Source organism: Belonocnema kinseyi, chromosome 1, assembly GCF_010883055.1.
Source record: "Belonocnema kinseyi isolate 2016_QV_RU_SX_M_011 chromosome 1, B_treatae_v1, whole genome shotgun sequence".
NCBI classification, from domain to species: Eukaryota; Metazoa; Arthropoda; class Insecta; order Hymenoptera; family Cynipidae; genus Belonocnema; species Belonocnema kinseyi.
In genome coordinates this window covers 145,229,298-145,245,285 of record NC_046657.1, presented here as the reverse complement: position 1 = coordinate 145,245,285, position 15,988 = coordinate 145,229,298, and the positions used below count along the sequence as shown (strand labels likewise).

General features: G+C 30.6%; 1 protein-coding gene across 1 annotated transcript in view; it reads right to left on the bottom strand.

Annotated features, from left to right (window-relative positions):
- Positions 1–15,988, bottom strand: part of LOC117180416 (ras-specific guanine nucleotide-releasing factor 2-like) — a 132,164-nt gene that overhangs the window by 55,989 nt on the left and 60,187 nt on the right. The window contains exons 14-21 of the mRNA XM_033372918.1: positions 12,033–12,411; positions 11,959–11,962; positions 11,793–11,902; positions 11,559–11,693; positions 7,456–7,722; positions 3,922–4,107; positions 1,502–1,821; positions 1,276–1,415 (exon numbers count right to left, since the gene is read on the bottom strand). Of these exons, the coding sequence (XP_033228809.1) occupies positions 1,276–1,415; positions 1,502–1,821; positions 3,922–4,107; positions 7,456–7,722; positions 11,559–11,693; positions 11,793–11,902; positions 11,959–11,962; positions 12,033–12,411 (1,541 nt within the window). The remainder of the gene's footprint in view (positions 1–1,275; positions 1,416–1,501; positions 1,822–3,921; positions 4,108–7,455; positions 7,723–11,558; positions 11,694–11,792; positions 11,903–11,958; positions 11,963–12,032; positions 12,412–15,988) is intronic.

Sequence of the window (15,988 nt, the reverse complement as noted above, 5' to 3'; positions counted from 1 at the left end):
TATCACGTATTATTTAGTCACATTGCCAATGAGAAACATTGTGACCCTTTAAATGCAATCCCGATATAATACTTCTTTTCTGAATTTCTCCCGGTTCTCCCGATTCTCCCGGATTGGTGACCATCCTGCAAACTTATGCTGTTCTATAATACTTTGATATTTATATTTTATTATTTTTTTGCTGATTTTATCACTTCGTTTGTTATTAAAACTTCCTACCACTGCTTTATAATAGTTAAATATCTATTTAATATTCATAACTACTAGGATTGAATTATAAAACTTTGTTCTATTTTAAAGGATTCTAATAAAAAGAAAAGTATGAGAAAAGAAGCACTAATGATTCAATAGAAAAACAAATTTAAATAAGGGCATTGTTAAATTTTGTACACATTCCATGACATTTTGCATTTTCTTCAAACAAAAGATATAAATTTTCATTTCAAGTTTCATAAAACATAAGATTTGTCGACGAATTAAAAAACCAGAATTATTTTGTATCTGCATTCATTCAATGATTAATACATATTTTTTTCGACGATCGATAAGAAATTGTTGTTGAATGATTATGCAAAATAACTTGAAACATTCCGCAAATGTCACTATGTCTTCATCTTGCTCTATTTTTGGTAATTTTTTGTCCAATAGTTTTATTTTGTACATGAAAGTAGAAGGTGGAGCGTTAAATTAGAAGCAAAAACTAATTCCCTATTTTGAGGCCCCAAATAGAGAATTTGAAAATGTTTCACTCTAAAAAGTGCTAAAGTAGGGGCAAAAATCGTTTTGGAATATCCTCTACAGTAGAATTTCGCTTATCCGAGCTATTGTGTATCGGTTCCATCTTGGATAATCGGGAAATTGGGATAAAACGAAATTTTAAATAAGAAGAAAGTCTCAGTATAATAAACTGAAAGTCTACTTGAATAAATATTCAATTTGTACAATTACATGTTTGAAAAATCGTATAAATAGTTTATATTAGATATGCCATTATGTATCTTTATTTTAGAGCGATTCGTACAGTTCTTGATATAGAGAGTATTTATATTATTAACCTCGGATATTCGCAAACTCAGATAAAGCGGGCTAGGATAAGCGAGGTTCTACTGCACTTTAAAACCTTAGCCCCTACAAATAATAACGTAAAGAGCGTAAAAGCAGGACCTATGTTCCGATTCGGGAGTATAGAGGCGCTATACATAAACAACAAATAATCACGAGAAAAGGCTATATAGTACAATAAATATTTGTATTTTGGATAAATTATTAACTTACCGTCGTCGGCTTAGGCGAAAACTTGTAATGACTACACCAGCTTTGCTGGATGATTGTTGGACATCATGCTGAAAACTAGATTGTTGAGAACACGAATTCATCTCACCTTCTTGGATGGACCTCCTGCCCGCCCAATAATTCTAGAAACATTACACGTCTTGTGAAAATATCTAACAACTCGGATTAGGGAAAGTAAGGAGCGTGTGACAATATTATAGTATTATACCCCCGCAATAGAAAAAGATCCGCTTCTAGCCATCGATGGTGGAGCAGATACAACAGAAGCTCTATGAAAAGCGCGGATACTGCGATTATGTTGATGATGTTGTGAATTTTCAGTAACTGCAGCTGCAGAAGACGATGCATATTCATCTTCCGATGAGTCTTGATCATTCTTACCACACTCTGAGTGTGCTGAAGATTGTCGATCATCACCATACGCCAGGTTCGATGATGTTGTAGAGGGTCTATCATCGAATTGCATTGAAGTAGATGATTGCGGCGGTGACGATGGCGACGACGAATCGTCATAAGTAAAACGATTTTCTAAAAGTGGGAAAACTATTTAAATATTTGTACGATTTTTGTCTGAACTATTAAAAATGTCTGTTGGAGACTCCCACTGCATGTTTTGGAAGTTTATTTCAGAAACGAAAGGTAACGCTACAATACAAAATTTTGTAGCTTCCAAATGCTGGTAATGATAGTACCTCACATGTATTGGAATTTTATAATAGAAGTCCAGTAGGCAGTAACTCGACACATGATAAAAATAAATTTTTTTTTTTTTTAATGTTAATTATTTCTCAAGAGATTTGTCCCTGGTAAAAAATAATAAAGAAATATTTTGACAAAACTAAAACTTCCGTTAATGTATTGTATATAACGCGCGTATTTCTAGAATTCAAGGAATTCATGGAATTTATTTATTTCGTGGAATTCACAGAATTTACGGAAGTTAAGGAATCCAGGGAATTCATATAACTATCCGAATTCACGGATTTGGTGGAATTCGCCGAATTCACAATATGCACGGATTACAAGGAATTCACAAGATTCAAAGAATTGATAAAATTGAAGGAATTCACGAAATTTATGAAATTGACGAAATTTATGAAATTGACGAAATTTATGAAATTGACGAAATTCCAAAACTTGTCCGAATTTATCAAACTCAATGAATTCACGAAATTTACGAAATTAACGGAACCAAAAAATTCACGAGTTCAAACAATTCACGAAATCCATGGAATTCACGGAATGGGTGAAATTCATGGACTCCCAAAAATTCCATAAATTTTGTGAATTCCTTCGATAGCATGAATTCCACGAATCCCGTAAATTCTTAAAATTCCGTAAATTCCATGAATTCCTTTAATTCTACGACGCCCGTACATTTCTTGAGTTCCATGAATTCTGCGAATTATTTGAATTCCTTGAAATCCATAGATTCTGCAAATTCCTTAAAATACGTGAATTCCTTTATTTCTATGATTTCTGCGATTTTCGCGAGTTGGATGAATTTTGCGAATTTCGGGCGTCACATGAATTCGGTAAATTCCTTGCATTCAGTAAAATTCCTGATTAGAGTTAGTTCAGAAAATTCTTTTAATTTCGTGAATTCGACGAATATTGTGAATTCCAAGCATTCCGTGTGTTCCATCAATTCAACACATTTGTGAAATTCGTAAATTCCATTAATTTCATGATGTCCATAAATTCGATGAATTTCATGAATTTAGCAAATACAGTGAATTCCGCGATAGCCGTGAATTCTGTGATTGCAATTTCCTTGAATTCTGTGATTTCAGTGAATCCCAAGAATTTCATGAATGGCGTGAAATCCATAAATTTCGTAAGGTCATTTTATTCCATGAATTCTACGAATTCCGTCCTTCTGTAAATTTCACGAACTTCCCTAACAAATATTTCGTGAATTACTTATTTTCATAAATTCCGTGAATTTCGTGAATTCCTTTAATTCGGTAAATTCCGTGAATTCCTTGAATTTTATTATTTTCGTGATTTGCTTGTGCACAATTTTAGTCTTACAAATGCTCTAATACATGCTTGGAATGCTGGAATACTGAATTCCAAGTCTCCAAAAATAATTAATTCTGCTACAATCATAAGAAAATGAGATTATTTAATACAATGATGTAAAATCATTTGTGAAATGACAGATGAATCACGTGGAATGATAACGAGTTCAGACAGAACGAAAATTTTCTTTAAAATAATGCAAAACCATTTGGATGCAATTCAGAATTTTTCACAATTTTCGCATGTTTCGATTTGGAACTGATATATTCTTAACGATTTTGCTAATTAAATTGGAAGTTTTTTTGGAATCAATCAGAATTGTACCGGAATGATAAGGAACTAATGCGAAATAAATTGTAATTGCGGATTTATTGCAGAATTATTTATTTTAATTCGAATGATGGGCTGCTGAGAATCGAAATGATTCGAAAATAATTCGTATTCAGTTATATTTCGAAACTACCAAGAGGGACCAGTTTTAGACACTTCTGTCTTATAAAAGTATTAATTTCTTAATTATAATTTTAATTTGCTTTAATTTCAAGAAGGAACATTTAAATCTATCTTAGAATATCTCATATATTAACGCATAAATAGACAAACCTTGATTTGACTGCATTTCCATTCCAAGCGATGTATCAGTGTCTTCAGAAATGTCGCCCGAATAAGTTCTTCCTGTTGCTTCTCCATGAGGGCTCGGATCCGAACCAGATCCAGAACCCGTTGATCCAACCAGAGTAACTGAACTCAAGTTACTTGGAGAGGATGGTGCACTAATGATGGTTACATCTGAAAAACGTAAGGATTTGAGAAATACGGTGATGGAATAAATAATATAGCTGGATATTCCACATATTTTTTGCAAATATCGTCGAAGGCCACACTGTTAAAAATATTTGAAATTCTACAAAGTTATACACGAATTCTACACTACAAGTGTTAATATATGGAATTCGGGGAATTCACGGGATTAATGGAATTCGAAGAATTCAAGCAACTCACGAAGTTGATAGAATTCTCGGGATTTATGAAATTCAAGGAAGTCATGAAATTTATTTATTCGCACAATATGTAGAATTCGAGGAATTTACGGGATTAACGGAATTCAAGGAATTCAAGAAACTCACAAAGTTCATAGAATTCACAGAATTTATAAAAATCAAGGAATTTAAGGAATTTAGGGAATGAAAGGAATTGAAGGTATTCAGGAACATCATGGAATTCGCGAAATTATACAAATTTATGAAAATCACAGTATTCGGGGAATTCAGGAAGTTAAAGGAACTTGCCAAATTGATGGCATTTATGAAATCTATGGAATTAACATAGAAAAAAATAATTGTAAAACTTGTTGCAGGAAATTTTTTAGGGTGATAAAGTTTTGTTTAGCCAACTTCGCATCTTTCAAAAAACATGTGTTTGTCGTGGAAAAACAAAAAACGTTTAACCGATATTTGTGTAAAGTTTGTCCTGTGAAGTTAATTTTTGTTGCATAGAATCTTTCGTCGGAAGTCGATGTAAAGTTTATCTCGTGTTTTTTTCTGTGAATAGAATTCGCGACATTCGCGGAATTCATGAAATTCCTGCAATTTAATTAGTTCACAGAGTTAATGGAATCCACGGAATTTATGGAATTCAAAGAATTTATTTGCAATCACGGAATTCACTGGACTTGGGGAATTCTCGAAATTCATAGAATATGTTGAATTCACGAAATTCGCGAAATACGCTTTGTTTACGGAATTCGTGGAATTTATGAAATCCACAGAATTCTAGGAATTTGTGGAACTGATTTATGGAATTCGTGGAAATCCATAAATTCCATACAATTTGTAAATTTCGTGATTTCATTGAATTTAGTTAACTCATTGAATCTCATGAATTCCTAAAATTTCGTGAATTCTATGAATTCCAAAATTGTCTGAAATTTTGCGAAACGTTAAATTCCGCGAATCGCTTGAATTCCGTGAATTCCAGGAATCCCTTCAATTCCTTGAATTTAGTGAATTCCATTAATTCTCTTCTTTCCATGGATTCCGCGTATTCAAAGAATTACATAAGTTTAATACATTGCGTGAATTCCATCATTTCTGCGAAAGCCATGAATTCTCGAATTCCTTAAATTGCGTGAATTTCTGAAATAACATCAATTCCTTGAGTTCCGTGAATTCTTTGCATTTTGTAAATTCATTGATTTTCGTGCATTTCTAAACTTCGTGAATTCCGTGAATTTGATGAATTACATAAATTCCGTAAATTGTTTGAATTTCCTGACATCCCTGTATTCCGTAAATTCTATGAATTCATTGAATTCCACGAACCCCATGAACTCTGTGAATTCCGTAAATTCCGTTAATTCCTAAATTTCCATGAATTCTGTGAATCTCGTTAATTTCTTGTTTTCCGGGCATACCGTCAATTCTATAAATTTCGCAAATTTCATTAAATCTATGAATCTCGTTCATTTCATGTATTTCGTGCACACCGTGAATTCCATAGATTCCGCTTATTTAATGATTTCTGTAAATCTCAGGCGTTAAATGAATTTTTATAAGGAAATGTAAGGAATTTAATTAATTAGATAGGAATAAGATTTACTTTATAGAATTATGATTTTCGCTCTAGGTCCACTTTAAAGCATAAAATATCGTTACGAATTATAATTTTTATTGTACTTTTAGGCAGGGACTTTCGGAAACCAAATTTTATTTGGCTCAGAATTGTAAATTATTGATATAAAACTACTATTTTAAAAAATAGTTTTAATTCCGATTTATAAGATAGGGATTCAAAAACAAATCCATGTTCCAAGTCAAAATTCGTTCCAACTTAAGAATTTTTCCCCCCACGTTGTGGATATATATCGAGCTATAATTTTGACTTTAGAACAAGAGATATTGTAAAAAGTTGTTGACTTTAAAACAGAGAGCTTCGTGAAGAAGAAAGAAATAACAAAAAAACAATTTTCATTCTCATTTATAAAAAGGGAATTAACGAAAATCTCTGTTCCAAGTTCCAAGTCGTCCGATTTTTAAAATTCCTTGTTTCAAATCAGAATTTGTTTGAATTTAAAAATCCTTTTGCCCGCAAATGAAAATATAGCAAAATTGAAAGTTTTCTCTCCCGAATTGTAGAAAAAAGAACTTACTATTTTTCTGAATTGTAGTAGAAAATGTTGTAAATGAATATAATTCTGATTTGGGACTGTGAATTTCCGCAAAGGTTTAAAATTCAAATTATGTGACAGGGAATTCAGATAAAGAATTATAATGTAGACTTCGAGACAGGAAATTTGAGTAAATAGTTGTAATTTTCACTATAGATTGAGGAATCCACTAAAGAATTATAATTTATATTCTCAAACAGAAAATTTCCATTCGAAATTATAATTTTTACTTTAGAACAGTTTCTTTCCGCAGAAAAATGATTATTTTAAATTTAGAACCGCGGATTTCCACAAAAAATTATAATTGAGAAGTAAAGACAGGGAATTCGAGCAAAGAATTATTATTTGACTATAAATTACAATTATTTTAGAATATTCTCTTTTTTATACCAGTATTGAAATTCTTAACACCAAACATTACCTGATGTTGTAACTCAAAATTATAATCCTCTTCCAAAATTCTCAGTTAAAAATAAGAAATATTTAAATGTTTTAAAATGTTCAAAAATATCTTTCAGTCTTTCTAAATCTTTTGAAAGACAATAGTACTTCGATTATCTGGCCTTCGATTATCCGAAGCTCCGCACTATCCGAGGCAACGGGACTCACCCAAGCACTCCGCATTAACCGAGGTGTATGGCCGAATAATACGGACAATCATTAATAAAACAGATGAAGCTGCTACGCCTAGTACTGAATTCACGCAGTAGGTTGCAATAATTAATAAATTAATAAATTAATAAAGATAAATCCACATTCGTAGGTTGTTTGCTTTTATTTTCTAAATGTTTATATTTTCTTTGTATTTAAAATATATCAAAAATAAATAACTCTTCCGAATTTTGTACTTCTTCCATATTATCCAAGTTATCGCTTATCCGAGGTATTTTCTCCCCACATTACCCCGGATAATCGGCGTTCTACTGCAATTGCGATCAAATTAATAAAATACAAGTTGAATAGATATATACCTGTTAGAGTTTCTGCGCTTGACGATACAGTTATAACACTTGGAATCTTTAAATGAATAGACCCGCTGTCACTTTCTTCGCTGTCTTTTTGTATTCGAATACTAATTTTTCGTTGAGTCAAATCAGTAGGTGATTCTAATTTTTCAGACGAAGTTGTATTCTGTGACTGTGGACTAGGCTTGATAGCAATTGTCGGCGTAGATTCAGCGATCTGACCTAATTGATGAAGATGATGATGGTGGTGATGATGAGAATGTTCCTCGTCCACTAAATTGCAAATTGAGGAAATATTAAATTGAATATTTGAATTGAATGTCAAAATCGAAAAAAGCCTTTTATCACGAAATCCAAAATGTCTGTGAGAAAGAAACATTTGCAGATTTTATATATATTTTTCTGACAGAAGATTTACTGCAACTGCAGGGAACTTTACAAAATGCCTTTTTCGATTTTGAGATAAAATTATTTGGATGCAATGTGGAAATTTGAGCGAATCTAGACATTTTGACACTGTTTTGCACATCATTCCATCTCAACCTTAAGGCGCTTCCTCAGGCTTGAATTTTAGTTCATGTATTATGCAAACAAGCTTTTCTCCTAAAATTATGAATTGTTTGATTTTATATTTTAAGCGCATAATATAAAGGTCGAAATACTAAATCAAACAGAGAGGTTTTTCGAAAAATGGTCTTGTTGCTTTTTTTCAGGCATCACTCAAACTTCCTAATGTTAGAAATTAGAGCCGGTTAGGAGAAATAAAAAATTATTAAAATAATAAGGAATTAAATGTTAATATTCTGCATTAGGTCCATTACATAACAATGAGACAATTTAGAAAAATATCAAAGAAAATCGAGTTATCCGTTCAATTTCTGCTAAGAGTTTTAGTAATTTTGCATTCAGGTTACACTCATTTTTGACCATTTATTGACTGATTTTCCTAATCTTTTTTTTCATTCTTCTGTAACTTATATCATGAAATTCATGCATGTAATTAAAATGTAATTGAAAAAAGATGCTGCGCCAAGCGCTGGAAGTTGTTGAATCGGAAAAGTATGGAATTTTTATTTATTTGACTTTCAAGGTGTAAACTTGAAGGGTATGCAATTCGCAGCCTTTTCTTGCGAAATTTCATTCCCAGGATTTTCAATTGAAAAATCTGCAATCATAAACATTCATACTTTTTCAATTTTTTTCTTAAATATTTATTTGTTTCATATACAACTGGTTGCGTCACAATGAATGTGCTGTTCTTGGTTGAATTTAACTGTTTTTCATCCAAGATTGTTCAAAATTGCACAATTAATGGCACCCTATGGTAACATTTTACATAAATTATAAATATAGAAATAACAATTTTTAGTAAATCATGAAAAATAATGAATGATAAATGCAGGTATAAAATTGATATTGCAAAACGTTTCGCAACGCTTTAAATGAATCTGCATCCAATGATTTTATAAATATATCACAAACATTTCAAAATTTCTGTAAAAATTTCTGGTAGTTTTCAGAAATTTTACGAACATTTAATGCATTTCTGAAAGATTCTAGAAAAATTAGAAATACTTTGCACAGATTTCCAATCGATTTACAAAATTCATTAGAGCGTGTAAGACGAAAATTTCGCACAAGGAAATCACTGAATTAATGGAATTCCCGGAATTCACGGAATTCATGAAATTCATGGGATCCATAGAATTTAAGTTATTGATAGAATTCAAGTAATTCCAAGAAATTTAAGAATTGGGTGAATTTCTTGGATTTCATTCATTCTTTGCATTCCATAAATTCCTTAAATTTCGTGAATTCCGCGATATTCATGAATTTTTTTGTAATCCATGAATTCCGAGTAGTCCATGAATTCAATGAATTTCATGAATTCCTAGATTTCCGTGAGATAGTTTTGTTCCGTAAATTCCTTGAATTTCTTAATTTCCGTAAATTCTTTGGATTCCAAGAATTCCTTTACTTAGTAAATTCCGTCGATTCAATAAATTTAATTAACCCATTGAATTTTGTGAAATCTATGAATTCCGTGATATTAATGAATTTCGCATATTCCATGAATTCTGCTAATTCAGTAAATTCCGTGAATTCCATGAATCCTCGAATGCAATTAATTTCGTGAATTCCATGAATCCTCGAATGCAATTAATTTCGTGAATTCCATTAATTATCAAATTTTATCAATTCCGCGAAGTGAATTCTTTGCATTCCGTAAATTCCTTGAATTTATATGTTTTTCATGAATTCTTTGTATTCCGTGAATTCCTTGAATTCATAAATTCCGCAAATTCCGTAAATTGAAGAAATTTCATTAACGCATTCAATTTCATGAATGACGTGAAATCCGTTAATTCCGTGAATTCAATTAATTGCGTGAATTTGGTAAATTGCGTGAATACCGTAAAATCCGTGAATTCGTTGAATTACGTGCATTCCATGAATTCTCTGAATTTCTTGAATTCTATGAATTCATTGAATTCTTTGAAATCCGTGAATTCCACGAATTCCATAAATTACAAAAATTCCATGAATTCTTTTAATTTCGTGAATTCATCGAATTCGGTCAATTCCATAAATTTTGCTAATTCCGTCAAATCCGTGAATTCTGATTGTTATAAGAATCCAGTAAATTCCTAGAATTTTGTAAATTCTGTGAACTCCACGATTTCCTCAAATTCCATGAATTTAAGCATTAAAATTTTTTTCAAATTACGTTTGCCAGCATTTGGAAACTACAACATTATTTATTGTAGCGTCACCTTGCGATTCCGAAATAAACTTCCAATACATTTAGTGGAATTTTCGAACAGAAATTTTTAACAGTGTAGTAAAAAAAATCCATATTTAAAAAATTATATGTTTATATTAAAGAAATAATTTTATTAATTAATTACTTTATTCATGTTTGTTAATTTTTTATATAAATATATATGAATATTTATATTTATTCATTTGAAATTTATATATTTAAATATATTGTAACAAATTTTACCAACAGATTATTAAAGATTTTCGACCGATTTCTCACAAATTACCAAATATAAAAAAAATTACATTCATGTTAATTAATTAAATAAACTTATATTAATAATTTTAGTACGGGATACATTTATATTAATTGATTATTTATTATTTCTTGCCATAGATTTTTAAAAGATTTCAAATATTTCACAAATATTTTAGATATATTTCAAAGCTTGCGCTTGACTTTAATTATTTCACAAAGATTTCAGGTATATTTTAAAACAAATTAAAACAATCCTGATATAATTTACAAAATAACTTAAAAAAAGATAAAGGAAATCGGTCAATATGGTCAATAATGTGTGTAATCTTAATGTTAATGCAAAATTGCCAAAATTCTCAACCGAAATCGAACGGATTAATTGATTTTCTTCAACCTTTTTTAAACGTATTGCCGTTATGGAATAAATCTGAGTCAAAATATTAAAATTAAATTCCTGAATGTTTTATTAGATTTTAATTTCTCTCAACCGGCTCTAATCTCTAAAAATAGGAAAGTGGAGTGATGCATGGCAGCAGTGCTTGTAACGTGTGCCCGAACTCTTCTACGCATATGCCGCGATCGGTCTCTGATTCGTTGCTGTTCACGCGCAATTTGAAATGGTAAAAAAGAAAATTTTTATTGTTTATTATGAATAATGTCATTTTAACTTATATAAATGTTTATTAGAACGATATTAATGAATCTTGATGAAACTTAAAATTTATTGAGTGCATACTGTGTCAATAAAAATATCCTTTGCTACTCACTTCTATTTTTCTTGCATATTTTTCAAAAAATCTTGGTTTTATTTTTATCAAGATTCATTAATATCGGTCTAATAAACATTTGTATAAGTTAAAATGACATTATTAAAAATAAACAATAAAAATGTTATTTTTTAGCATTTCAAATTGCGCGCGAACAGCAACGAATCAGAGACCGAACGCGACGCATGCGTAGAAGAGTTCGGGCACGGATCGCTGGTAAAATATAGAATCAAACAGTTCATAATTGTGGTAGAAAAGCTTGTTATAATACTTACTCTTCTCCTAAAAATATAAACAAAACTACAGATAAATTATCTCACTTTTGCGGAATCCGGAACGCCAGTGAGAAGACTTGACATTGTTTTGATTTTGTGCGCTAGTAGTTACAGCGGTATTCTCACAGTGGGAATGATTCCGTGACGTTTCTCGACTGTCACTGACTTCCGACCCGTAACCTGTTATCAATTTTTATTTAACGGAAAAATGGCATCAGTAGAAATAATATTCTGAAGTAGCAAGAGAGTGTATTTCACTATTTAAAAAATTGTTCCTACCCGATACTGAGCTAGCACCACTTGTTCGCCTAGGTGATAAGCTTCTTCTAGGCCTCTCCTCAAAATGTTGCGACTGAACAGCAGATGCACTGTCCAAGACGTCTAAGGAACTGTAAAATATTTGACAAGTTTAGACACATCTAACTGCTACAATTAATATGACAACAGTACTTAGTCCGTGATTTACAACAAAAGATTCTTATAGTACATACCTAGCTGAAAACCCACCACCAGCACCACTCCCACCATAAGATATTTGAGAATCTGGTGGCTCTGTGTCATAAAAAACCTTTTTTAGAGCTTCTAATACAGTAACACCGTCAGTAAACACTCTGTATGTGAGCAAAAAGGTATTAAGGAAGTCAATGCTCAGGAATCGAAGATCCGTTAACCTCTGAAGTAACCTTTCCGGTGTTGCATATCTGATTTGTGGTACTTTACAAGAGTTTAGTGTACGACTGAATCTTATATCCACATCATCTTTGAAAAGCTTCGGATCATTTCTGATGGATTGCGGCATTGTGACAGAGCTAGTTTCTGACAATGAACTGTGTAAAAAGTCATTAAAACGCACGTTGTCCATACACTGGCTAATATCACTAATCCATGCAGCTTTTTCCTATAATGAGGGAACGTTTTAATAACTTATAACGCAATAGCTCTTCTCTGTGCTCCTTAAGGCGCTTCCTCAGGCTTAAAAATTAGCCCATGCACTTACAAATAACAGGATTTTTTCCACAATTATGAATATTTTGATCATATATTTTAACCACATAATCTTAGTGGGTAAGTACAATCCCTCAAAGAGGAATCCAGCTCAGGATTTGATTGAGTGCCTGTCATACCTCACTCAACCTTCGCATTGTTAGAGATAAGAGCCGGATGAGAGAAATAGAAAATCATTAAAATATAAAGGAATTTAATTTCAATATTCTGAATTAGATACATTAGATAACGAGAAGACGATACGAAAAAGACAGAAAAAAATCGGTTAATCCGTTCAATTTCTAAAAAGAATTCCTGAAAACAAAATCAAGAATCTAACGACAAATTTGGACAACCACCACAAAATGTTCGCATTGGAATCTGAAAAAAAGGAACACTTCTCTCCCCTCCCTTCCCTCCAAAAAAGAAAACAAGAAAAGAAAATTATTATTCATCCTTACTTTAGACGAAAATAAAAAGGATGAAACAAAAATGAGATTGAATGATTTTTCTTTCCTCCGTTTCATTTTCGTCCAAAGTAAGGATAAATAATTTTCTTTTCTTGTTTTCTGTTTTAGAGGGAAGGGAGGGGAGAGAAGTGTTCCTTTTTTTCAGATTCCAATGGGAAGATTATGTGGTGGTTGTCCAAATTTGGTCGTTAGATTCTTGATTTTATTTTCAGGAATTCTGTTTATCAATTTTAATATTGGACATTATAAAGGGATTTTACATTGGATTGTTTTCCTATTTAGATATCCTAAATTTTAATTTGGCTGACTTGGATTTTAGGGCCTTTTTATTTCAGGTTTGTTTGGGGCTGCTTTGCCCTCTTAACTTTCACGTGATTCTGAATTGTCAGTGAGATAGCATCGTAGCAGGTGTGCTGTTCCTGCTGGTAGCAAATTTTATTTTTATTTTATTTATTTTTTATGTATTTATATTTATATTATTTTAATTGATTTTATTTTTATTTTACATTATATATTTTTTTCCTTGATAAGGGTGCTATATGAGTGTCGAAACGTTGGTGATTATGATATATATTTTTTTAATGTTTTTTATTGGGATTTGATAATGATGGGAATAAAGAGGACGCAAGAAAGAAAAAAAAGAGAAAGGAGGGGATTTGATTGGTTGCCTTCTCATTTTTCTTTCCACCTTTTTATTTTCGTCCAAAGTAAGAATGAATAATTTTCTTTTCTTGTTTTCTTTTTTAAAGGAAGGGAGGGGAGAGAATTGTTCCTTTTTTTCAGATTCAAATGGGAACATTTTGTGGTGGTTGTCCAAATTTGGTCCTTAGATTCTTGATTTTATTTTCAGGAATTCTTTTTATCAATTTGATTACTGGACGTTAAAAAGGGATCGTTCAATTTCTGTGGAGAGTTTTCATAACTTATCCTCTCTTCTCAGATTTTACCACAAAAAATATGGAAGAAAGATGCTACGTATTCTTGAATCGGAAAAATGTTGAATTGCAAGTTATTTCATTTTCAAGATTACACTTGAAGGGTGTACAATTCCCAGGCTTTTCTTTAGAAAACAGAAAACAAAACAGTCTCATATTCTATCAAATAGTTGTATATTTTTACAAAAAAATGCTATGTTAACCAAGACGGTTTTTTAATTACAAAAAAGATCAATTTTAAAACAAATAGTTCAAGTTTCTATACTAAAAAAAGGATACATTTTTAACCGAAAATGGAATAGTAAAAATTTTTGTAAAGAAGATTAATTTTTATTTTAGAAAATTACGAACATGCACCAAAATATGTGCTTTTTCAACAAAATTGTTAAGACTATAAAGAAATAAGGCGAATTATCTTCAAAAGGGTTGAATTTTCAACCATCAAATTGTATCATTTTAATAAAAAGTTAATTTTCTACCAAGTAGTTAAATTTTCCAATGAATAGGTTTATTTTTAACTAAATAGTGGAATTTTCTACAAAATAGTTAAATTATTAACCAAACATTTTAATTTTCAACAATAAAGTTTACTTGCTACCCAACTTTTTTATTTCCTACCAATTTTATATATTTTTCAGCTAAAAAGACAAATATTCACAAAACCGAATTTATTTTAACAAGAGTTCATTCAACCAAATAGTGGAAATAGTTAATTAAAAAGTTAAAAGTTATAGACAGGGAAACATTTAGAATTTAATGCTTACCGGAAAACTTTAGAATTCTAAAATTGAAACGATTAAGAAATGAAGAAATAATTTCATTTTGACATATCAATTTTTTTTAATTGAGCTTTCAAGGTCAAACTTGTTTGAAAATTTATCGAATAGAAAATTTTCCATGCAAAAGTATATACTTTAAGTTTCGAAGATTTCTTTTTGTATTTGTTAATATCAGACAATTATCTCTAATCAATGTTTGCGGTGAATCATAATTTGTTTTACTTTCATAAAAATGAATAATGTAATGAATTTTTAATTAAAGAAAGGATCTTCTTGGTTACGAAATTCTTTTGCGTCGAATATATTCATCTTTTTATTTGAAAATTCAACTATTTGATTGAATGTTAAACAATTTTTTAAATAAATTCGGTTTTATGAAGGTTCGTTTTTTTCGCTTAAAAATATATAAAGTTGGTAGGAAATAAAAATGTTGGGTAGCAAGTAAATTCTATTTTTTTAAATTCATAAGTTTGGTTTATAATTAAACTATTTCAGTAAAAAATTCAACTTTTTAGTTACAAATAAACCTATTCATTGGAAAATTTAACTACTTGGCAGACCATTAACTTTTTTTATTAAAATGATATAATTTTATGGTTGCAAATTCACCTCTTTTGAAGATAATTCGCCTTTTTGCTTTATAGTGTTCACAATTTTCTTGAAAAAGTACATATTTTGGTGCACATTCATAATTTTTTAAAATAAAAATTAATGATCTTTACAAAAAATTTTACAATTCCTTTTTCCATTGAAAATTTATCCTTTTTTTAGTATAGAAAATTGCTCTATTTGTTTTAAAATTGTTCTTTTTTGTAATAAAAAAATCGTCTTGGTTGACATAGCATCTTTTGGTTGAATATTCAAATATTTTATTAAATATGAGACTGTTTTGTTAAAAATTCATGTTTTGAGCTTCATCCCTTCAGTTGATATTAATTAATCTCTTCGGTTAAAAATGTAATTATCTTGCTAGACATAAAATAGTGCATCAATCATGAGCAACAGCACATTCATTTTGAAGCAAGAAGCTGTATTTGAAACAAAGAATAAAAAAAAGAAAGATAAATTACGAATTTCAATTTTCCGGTTGAAAATTAAGAAAAAGGAATTTCTGAAGAAAATGCTGCGAATCGCATACCCTTCAAGTGTAATCTTGAAAATGAAATAACTTGCAATTCCACATTTTTCCGAATCAAGAATACGTATAGTCCGGGGGCTGGGTATGATCCCGTATGCACTAAGGCCGCCAAAGCTGAAAACCCTCTATTCTTATGTATTTTGAGCCCCTGAATCCGAATCCACAACTT